We start from the raw sequence: 9,884 nt of genomic DNA, 5'->3' as shown, positions 1-9,884 counted from the left end.
GTGCTGGTGATGTACTCTGCCTGGTGGCTTTATTCATAAAGTCGGGCTTCTGCCTTTTCTCTAAAAAAAAGCTGGACAAAATAATAGAAACATTAACCGTAGAATGTGTTGTACCTAAATTAGCTGCATGGAAACATAGGGCCTATGCTAAATGACTGAAGCTTTTTAGGCCCTATGTTTCCACGCAGCTAATTTAGGTACAACACATTCTAGGGTTAATGTTTCTATTATTTTGTTTTTTGTTACATATATATCCTTGTCATATTGGTGGTAAAAAAACTAATAAACAAACCACGGTTTTGGTATTATTACACATTCTTTATTTGTACTCACATATGCACTTATGAAGATGTGTGTTGCACGTGCAAGCTTTACTAGTACTGAAAAACTGCGACTGCGCCGCCCAACAAACTGCAGCTATATTTTTTTGTTAAGGCGAAGTAAAAATACAAAAAAAAGAGAAACTCTTCTAGATTTGAACTTGCGAAGTGGAGACGCTAAGTTCCTCCCCGCTAACCACTAGAAACATTGTTCGTCATTGCTATGGCAAGAGGCCCAAACTATTTAACCATTTACAGCAGCGTTGAGATTTGAATTTTCTTAAGGGCAAACAAATATTCAAAACACGCAGGGCCGAACTATTTTTGAAATTTAAGATTTTTTAAAAACAGTTTTGAAAATTCTTAAATTTTTTTAAAAAATGAACATTTTTTTGAAAACACAATCAATTTTGGAAAAGTGAACACTATTTGAAACATAAAGATTTTTTTAAAAAAGGCAACAAATATTGAAATATTTTTTAATGTTTAAACAATGTCAAAAAATGTTCATATAGTTTTATAAAATGTAAATCGTGTATTTGGAAAAAAGTTACTGTGTCACAGTTTATAAAATATATTTTTAGAATTTCGTAAATTATTTTCGTTTAAAAATATATATTCTGTATTGTTCACATTTTTCTCAACAAATGTTTTGAAAGTTTTCAAAAATGATTTCATATATGAACGCTTCTATCACTACACCCGCAAAAAAACCCGCTTCTATCACTAGCAGCCTTGAGGGCGATTTGATAGTTCGAGCCGCCGCGAGTGCGAGGTCCCGAATTTCGAGTCCTCTCAAGCTCAGGATTATATAATCACTAGTACTTTTTGTCCCTCCTAATAGAAGACAAGTGGGTTCTTGTAGTTTTAAAAATATTTGTTTTCAGTACGAAGATACAAAAGAATGTATTACCATTACAAAAATATAAAAGAAAGAAAACGAAAAGAAAAAAAAACAGAACATCATGGGCGAGCAACTGTGCTAATGGGCCGGCCCGATTAGTCCTAATATCCAGCCGTCCAGTAAACACTTGCTACGTCAGTGAATACCGTTTGAACTCCCTCAAGATTTAAAATAGATCGGGATCAGATAGTTCGGTGTGCGGATTTCCGGGTTTGAAAGTTTAGGGTTTGATTTAGCTTTCGCCTACAAGTTGCAGGTTTGTTTTGGACTTTTTCCTGAAAGAAACTCGGAGCCAACATTGCGCGGTGCAGGCGTGCAACCCTCATGCAGTGTGCAAGCTTTTGGTGGGTGTGCGGCTGCATCGGCCACAATAGCGAAGATTTTTTTTTTTAAAAATCAACCGCCAAGGTGCAGTGACAGCGTTGGGGAAGCTCCACGGGCGGTGGCGGGAACTAACCAGGCCTTGGGCCCCCAACGGGCCTTAGTGTGAGCCGCGGCGGTTGTGATGTTGCACACCTTCGAGTAGGCAGGCAGAGATGAGATTTCCTGAAATCACTAATTAAGAGGTATCTCCTGTAAAAGTCACTCCATCCTTTTTTGAGTTGACAAATGACATATTGTATTTGCATCAGTCGTCGCAATCTGAGATTTTTTTGGTGATTCTTTTTTAAAACATGTTTTATCTTTTGAACCATGCATCTAAATCATGAGCCGTTTTCATCGTTGGATTTCTCACGTCGATACCTTCGAAACTAGATTTCATATTAATAGGTTTCAACAAATTTTCTAACAAAAAAGTGGAATAAAAAATAGAAATAAAGAAATGAAAACCGGAAAAACAAAAACACAACAACAACAAAAGCCATAACCTGGAAGCACAGTTGTGCTTTTTCAATTTTTTTGGAAGCACATTTGTGCTTTTACCATTTTGCGAGGCACATGCTTTGCTTTTTCATTTCCAAGAAGCACATGCTGTGATTTTTATTTTTTTCGGGAAAGCACGGTTGTGTTTTCAAAAGTTGTGCTTTTCTCTTTTTCGGGGAAGCACAACAATCTTTTACAAGAAAAGGCACAGTTGTACTTCTTGTGCAGCACATCTATGCTTGTCTTTTCCTTTTCAGAAAGCACATGGCCTGCATTTCTCTTTTTCTAGAAGTATAGTTGTGCATCTTGAAGGAAAATACCGCTTTTCAAAGAAAAGCATATTTTTTTCATTCAAGAAAAAACTAGGCAAACACCAAAGAGCCAAAGCATTTAAAACCCAAAAACGTGTACAAAAAAATAAAAATCTGATGGGACCGGCGAGCATGCGACACGCGGAGGCGCCTGGACGCACCACTTAGCATGCTGTCAGTCCAGAAAAGCGACCCTTGTGGAAGTCCCCCAAGGGTAACCATTAGTTAGTTGCTCCCGGAACTTTCGTGCGTCAAATAGTCACCACATCACACATGCAAACGGGACATGGGCCAGCCCATTTAGAACAACATATGAATTTTTGTTTTCCCTAGTTTTAGGATCCGGTTTTTCTGTTTTTGTTCAGGTTTTCTTTTTTTTACCCTTTTTCTGTTTTCTTTTCTTTCTATTATTTTTTCAAATTCCAAAAAATGATCAATATATATTAAAAAAGCAGTTCAAAATTACAAAAAATGTTCACGTTTTCCAAAATAATTTATTTTTAGAAATTGCCCGTGTTTTCTAGAAATTGTTCATACATCCAAAAAATGTTTACTTTTTAAAAAAAAATCTTGCATTGGAAATAATGCTCTCATTTTGTTAAATGTTTATTTTCTCAAAAAATGATTGTGTTTTCAAAATCTGTTCAAAATTTCAGAAAATGTTCACAAATTCAAAATATTTGCGTTTTTAGAAAATAATCGAGATTTCCAAAAAATATGCATTTTAAAAAGTTTTCAAAATTTTGATAATTTTCATGTTCCAAAAAATATTATATTTTAGGAAAATCATTTGAAATTTCAAAAAATGTTTGATCTGCCAGTGCTGATAGTTTCAGTGTTGCTACACTGCCTACAGGACACCAAAGTTCATCGTACTGCATTTTTGGGATTTTCCACTATTTGAGCTACAGCGTGCCACTCGCTACTGGGCTGGCCCATTCAAGGAGCCCCATGTATTGCGTGCGTCTATTTTAAACAAAGTGTCATATAGGAGCTCCCACCAGAGATGCATTTTTGGGTTGATCGTTGGCTTGGCACCGATCCCATGCACCTCTTACTTGAACCTCCAACATACGGATGCCCCAACCCTTGTTGTCCATAGTGGAAATTCATAGCAAGTCCCGTGAGCGCAGTCCCAAGAGTGATGACAAGGTGGTGTTTGTTGGCATCGCCGGCTCCACCTACTCTAACAAGGTTGGCATCATCACGTGGACTCAATTGAATTATTAGTTCTCCATCCAAGGACCTTTATGCACAAAGAAAGGACAAGTGCCTAATTTTATATTTCTGTAGGGTCCTTGGAATAGTTGTGCAGTAACCACTTCTACCTAGGTCCTTCGGCACCCTCCTTGATGTTAAAAAGGAAATGCATTACTTGCTTGCATTGCACAAAACACTAGTGCTAAGTTCTTCATTACTATTTTTTTTGCGGGGAATAACTTCATGACTTAACGCGGTCACTCTCTATTTTGCTTAAGCATGATGTACTGATATGACGGTGGCGGGGTTCGTGTCTTGCTATTTTCACTTTCTCTCTTTCCTAGTTGCCACCATTGTCAAGTTTAATTTTTTTTATTAAAATTGCCATCATTGTCCATTTTCCAAAGAAAAATGACACCATTGTCAGAATTAACGGCTGACTCACGGCCAGCGCTTCTGTCAGGGAACACGATTAGTCGGGAAAAAGTCGCTGTCTTTCCCGCGGTTGCTCGCTCGCTCTCTTTTACAATTGCATCGTTGACACGAGCAACGGCGATTGCTAAGCTTAATTAGCACGTCAAAATCCCAAGTTAGTAGGCCGACTGGTTTTGTTAACAGAAAAACAAATGGTATCAACTCCGGCTTACATATGCGTGCACCCGGCACCACCCGATGCAGCGCGTCTGCGCTCGTGAGACTTGGCCGGCTCAACTCCCCTATCACCCTATGGCCCCAAAATACATCACATACATGTGCATCCTGACCATTTCGCCCTTACCGCCGGTATTAAAAACCGCTTACGCCATGGTTAACCAAGCAAATCTCTAATATTCAAAACCTGCAGGCACCTCGAGTGCACAAGCAACCCGGTGTGAACATTATCATCGGGTGCTCGATTCTCAACCCAGAGATAACGGAGACGTCCGTCGAGTTGGCTCTATAAAGAGCAAGAAACCTCGACGACCTAGCTAGTAATACCAGGAGCGGTCTGTCGGTGTTTCTTTGTCGGAAGCCATCTCCACGAGCGTGCGCAGCAGATGACGAAGGACGGCAGCAGCCAGGCGGGCGGGTGCCTCTGCATCGGCGCGCCGATGCGCGCGCTGTCGCGGGTGTAGAACAGGAAAGGAGGAATAGACAGTTTGTATTCATCCACTGTGAGAGATATATACACTCGTTACAAGGAGGGAGCCGCACTACTCTAACTGACTAGCTAACAGCCCTACAATCTAGCTCAGCCGATCGTGGGCAGTTGAAGCCCGAGCATGCGTGAGGCGTGCGTTATGGAGGGCTGGTGTAGACTGGTTCCAACACCCCCCGACAATCACAGCGTCGCCGTTGGTGACACGAAGATTGGACCTGAACTCAGCAAATGCAGCGGTGGGTAGCCCTTTGGTCATCACGTCGGCAAGTTGTTGACTCGTGGGGACGTGAAGAACACGATATTCGCCGAGGGCGACCTTCTCGCGAACAAAGTGAATGTCAAGTTCAATATGTTTGGTGCGGCGGTGATGCACAGGGTTCTGGGCGAGGTAGACGGCGGAGACGTTATCGCAGTAGATGATCGTGGCCTTGGGAAGGTCGGAGCCGAGCTCGTGGAGCAGCTGACGCAGCCAGCAACATTCAGCCACGGTGTTGGCGACGGCACGGTACTCAGCCTCTGCACTGGAGCGAGAGACCGTGGCCTGGCGCTTCGACGACCAGGACACGAGCGAGCCCCCGAGGAAGATGCAGTAGCCTGACGTAGAGCGCCGTGTATCCGGGCAGCCCGCCCAGTCAGCGTCGCTGTAGGCGACAAGATCGGTCGGTGAAGAGGCGGCGATCGTCAAGCCGTGAGGGGTGGTGCCGCGGATATAGCGCAGGATGCGCTTGACCATAGCCCAATGCGGCTGGCGAGGCGCGTGCATGTGCAGGCAGACTTGCTGCACGGCATACGCGATGTCCGGACGCGTCAACGTAAGGTACTGCAGGGCGCCGGTGATGCTGCGGTAGTGGGTGGCGTCGGAGATGAGCTCGCCCTCGGAGGAAGATAGCTTGGCCTTGGTGTCCACCGGCGTTGGCGCGGGGTGGCAGTCGGTCATACCAGCGCGATCGAGGAGCTCGGTGGCATACTGGGCTTGGTTGAGGAAGAACCCAGCCGCCGAGCGTTGCACTTGAATCCCAAGAAAAAAATGCAACGGGCCAAGGTCTTTGAGCGCGACGGAGACGTGTAGCTGGGCGATGATGTGCTGTAGCAGAGCAGTCGAGGCAGCCAGGACAATGTCATCCACGTACAAGAGGAGGTAGGCAGTCCCCATGGCGTGACGAAAAACGAAAAGTGAGGCGTCGGAGCGAGTGGCCGTGAACCCCAGGTGGCGCAGGCAGGCAGCGAACGTTGTGAACCACGCCCGAGGTGCCTGCTTCAAACCATATAATGATTTGGAGAGAAGGCAGACGTCATGAGGGCGCCCGGCGTCGACGAAGCCCGTCGGCTGCTGACAGTAGACGTGCTCGGCAAGCTCGCCATGGAGAAAAGCATTCTTCACGTCAAGCTGGTGAACAGGCCACGAACGAGCGGCGGCGAGCTGCAGAACGAGGCGAATGGACGCAGGCTTGACGACGGGCGAAAACGTGTCGTGGAAGTCGATGCCGGGGCGCTGGTTGAAGCCGCGGACGACCCAGCGCGCCTTGTACCGGTCGAGAGTGCCGTCAGCCAGGTGCTTGTGCCGGAAAACCCACTTGCCGGTGATGACGTGGGCTCCCGGTGGCCGAGGGACCAGCGACCACGTACCGTTGGAGCGAAGAGCGTCGAACTCCTCCTGCATAGCCGCCCTCCAGTTGTCGTCCCGCAGGGCCATGCGGACAGAGGTGGGGATCGGCGAGACGGGCGACGTCGTGGCAGTGAGGACGTAGTCGCGATCGTAGGCCGTGTTACGGCAACGAACACCAGCGCGTGCACGGGTGACCATGGGGTGGCCAGTGGCGATGGAGGGGCCCGGGGCGGCAACTGTAGGCGAAGGAGATGGCGCCGTCGACCGAGCTGTAGAGGCAGCGAAGCCAGGTGGAGCAGACCCAGCAGATGTAGGCGAGTGGGTGGAGGAGTCCCCCGCCATGGCAACGGAGCCAGAGGGAGCGGGGCCGGGCGTCGAAGGGCCGGCCGTGGCGGCCGGGTCGCTCGAAGGGGGCACGGCCGCGGCATCCGACGGGGCCGACGCCGCGGGAGTCGAGGCAGGAGGCGCAGGAGGTCCGCGTCGACCCCGGCGAGGAGCGGGCACCCCGGAACGAGGCTGGAGCATAATGGGTGTGATCATCCAACACAACAAGAAAGAAAGAAAAACCTGAATTACTCACAACCGGAGATGTCCAGACGTCACAATGCAATGTATGAAAGGGAGAGGGAGCAACATGGGAGGATTCCGGAAAAGGAAGTCGAGTATGTTTTCCTAGCTGACAAGCATGGCATGAGTGTTCGTGCACTTTATTACATTTGAAAGGAAAGGTAGCTAAAACCCTAGATAAAGCGGCGTGCCCGGGATGGCCGAGGCGGGCATGCCAGAGCGTGGAGCTGGTTGTGTCGGCGAGGAGGGCAGTCGCGGTGGTGTGAGGCGCGATGCGAAGCGGGTAGAGCTCGTCGGGGCTGTCACATCGGAGCACCACCGTCCCGGAATGCAGATCCTTAACAGAGAAGCCAAACGGGTCAAATTCCACGGAAACAAAATTGTCACGAGTAAGTGCACGAACAGAAATTAAGTTCTTAATGAGAGAAGTGGAAACTAAGATGTTATTAAGATGGAGAGGCCGAGAGGAGGTGGGAAGAGCGGTAGAGCCGACATGTGAGACAGGGAGAGATGTGCCGTCACCAACTATGATATGAGTGGGATGGTGACGAGAAGAGGTGAGAGAGAGAGTACCGGGATGGGCAGCCATGTGTGAAGATGCGCCTGTGTCAAGGAACCAATCGCCTCCCCCCGAGTAGGGTTGCTGCTGCATCGAGAGGAGGGCATGCTGGAGCGCCGGCGTCTCCCATGGGTTGCCAGCCGTCGGGGCGTGCGCTGGTGCAGGGGCTGGCAGGACCGAGCCGACGGGGGAGTAGGGGCCGTACTGCGCAGGAGGGAAGGCGCCGTAACCCGTCGGGGAAGGAGCGACGCCATAGCCCAGCGCGGATGGTGGCGCGCCGTAGCCCGGCGCAGACGAAGGGGCGCCGTATCCTGTCGCGGAGAAGCCGAAGGCCGCAGGGCGGGGCCCTAGAACACCGGTGCCCGGAGGACGCTGCTGCACCGGCCAAGCCTGAAAAGTGCCCGTCCAGGGGTTGAAGACGGGGGACGCCGCGGGCGCGGGCTGGCGTGGAGGTGCAGCGGGGGCGGCAGGCGGGGGCGGACCACCACCGTTAGTGCCCTTGCGACGCTTGCGGCCGCGTTGGCCACCCGATGGAGGAGCAGCCTGCGGCGGCGCCGGCGCGGGGGCCGGGGGAGCAGGAGGTGCCGGGGCGCGCCCGGCGTAGAGCGCCGTGGCGGTGTCGTGCGCCGCCAGATGAGCGAGGCGGCTCTCCTCACGCAGCAGATATGTCCGGGCCTGAAGGAACGTCGGCTGCTTCGTCTCGTCGTAGGTGAGGACGGCGACGGCGTGGTCGAACTTGCGACTCAGGCCGCGGATCATGTTGGTGACGATGGCCTTATCGTCCTGGCGAAGACCGCAGTCGGCGAGGGTGTCGGCGATCGTCTTGAGCCGGGTGCAGTACTCCTGGATCGAGAGGTGCCCTTGGAAAAGGGAGTGGAACTCCTCGAGCGCATGAACACCTTGCTGGGTGCGGTTGGAGAGGAACAACGTGCGGATGGCCGTCCAAAGGATGTACGCCGTCGGGTTGTCGACGCGGATGGCGGCGGCGATGTCCTTGGAGACGGAGCCGTACAGCCAGCGGATGATGCACCAATCGATTTGCGTCCAGATGGGATCAGAGCGACGGGAGCGCGCGTCGACGCTGCCGTCGACATGGTCGGTGATGGCGAAGGACTGGAGAAGCGCGTTCATGAAGGAGAGCCAGAGGGTGTAGTTGGGGGGAACGAGCTCGAGGGTGGGCACGGCGGACTGGATATTGAGAGTGAGGATGGAGTGGAAGGGAACCGAAGACGGGTCGCTGCCGGCGAACGGGTTAGTGCCGCTGCCGCCGGATGAGGCTTCGGAGAAGATGTCCATCGGAGCAGAGGGAGGCGGAAGCGAGAGTGTCCGAGGAACTAGGAAGATGATACCATGTAGAACAGGAAAGGAGGAATAGACAGTTTGTATTCATCCACTGTGAGAGATATATACACTCGTTACAAGGAGGGAGCCGCACTACTCTAACTGACTAGCTAACAGCCCTACAATCTAGCTCAGCCGATCGTGGGCAGTTGAAGCCCGAGCATGCGTGAGGCGTGCGTTATGGAGGGCTGGTGTAGACTGGTTCCAACAGCGGGCGTGCGACTCGGCGTGCGACCTCTACGTGCGCGGCATGTCCGGGTGCGCCACCCGCGTGCCGGCGGGGGCGGTCGCGGGCGGCCGCGGCTCCGGCTTTGTCAGATCGGCCACGACCGTGCACCTGTGGACGAGCTCGGACCGCGCCGACGACCTCGGCCGCGCCGCGTCGTCGAAGCAGCGCCGCGTGGCGACGCTCGATCAGCCGGCGGATGTCGGGGCAGCAAAGAAGGGCCGCCTTGGCCCGGTGGCGCCGGCGATCGTGCCGGCTCGGAGGAAGGGTCCGGCTATGGCGACTATCGCCGAGAACGGGCCGTGCGACTTCGGTGCCTGCGCACTGACGCCACCGGAGCTGAGGAGGCGCACCCCGGCGGTCGCCGGGCAGGGCGCGCCTCGCGGTGGGTTTGTCGCCGTCATGGCGGGGGGCGAGGCCTTCGCGTCTCGATCTTGACGCGTGCGTGCATGACGCGCGTAGCGGCTGTGTACAAAACTAGCTTCTAGAAGTCCAGAGGTCGATTTCACCCAACACACCAGTTTTCTCTCGCGTTCTCGTGATTTCTTCATGATGTGTAAACACTTTGACAAGTAGTGCAAATACTATTATCATCCGCACAGAACATAGTGCGGACATAATGGCAAAGTCTGTTTCAAACCATGTCTTTGTAGTGAGCTAGTGATAATCTGACATGAACACCAATCTCCTGATCCGTGAAATCAGGATAAAGCTTGTCAAAAACACGATTATATCATGTGAATGTGCAAACATTCTTATCTGACAAGCTTGGAATGTAAGGGCATCTCCACCACCGTCCATAGTAAGATACATCAAGCGTCCAAGGGCACGTCGGGACGTGTACG

The 9,884-nt window shown here is 51.1% G+C and overlaps 2 protein-coding genes across 2 annotated transcripts; one reads left to right on the top strand and one right to left on the bottom strand.

Moving 5' to 3' along the window:
* Window positions 1–4,636: 4,636 nt before the first annotated feature.
* LOC119279657 lies at window positions 4,637–9,648 on the top strand. Its single transcript, XM_037560831.1, has 2 exons — window positions 4,637–4,708; window positions 9,025–9,648. The coding sequence occupies exons 1-2, from the start codon at window positions 4,637–4,639 to the stop codon at window positions 9,475–9,477; spliced, it is 525 nt and encodes a 174-aa protein (XP_037416728.1). The 3' UTR covers window positions 9,478–9,648.
* LOC119281554 (vacuolar protein sorting-associated protein 37C-like) lies at window positions 6,900–9,010 on the bottom strand. The gene is made up of 2 exons (XM_037562048.1): window positions 7,487–9,010; window positions 6,900–7,250 (listed from the first exon to the last, which is right to left on the bottom strand). Exons 1-2 carry the CDS (start codon window positions 8,766–8,768, stop codon window positions 7,216–7,218), a joined length of 1,317 nt encoding a protein of 438 aa, XP_037417945.1. The 5' UTR covers window positions 8,769–9,010; the 3' UTR covers window positions 6,900–7,215.
* Window positions 9,649–9,884: the final 236 nt, after the last annotated feature.

This window comes from Triticum dicoccoides, chromosome 3B, assembly GCF_002162155.2.
Source record: "Triticum dicoccoides isolate Atlit2015 ecotype Zavitan chromosome 3B, WEW_v2.0, whole genome shotgun sequence".
In the NCBI taxonomy this organism is placed as follows: Eukaryota; Viridiplantae; Streptophyta; class Magnoliopsida; order Poales; family Poaceae; genus Triticum; species Triticum dicoccoides.
This window is presented reverse-complemented; position numbering and strand designations above follow the sequence as displayed.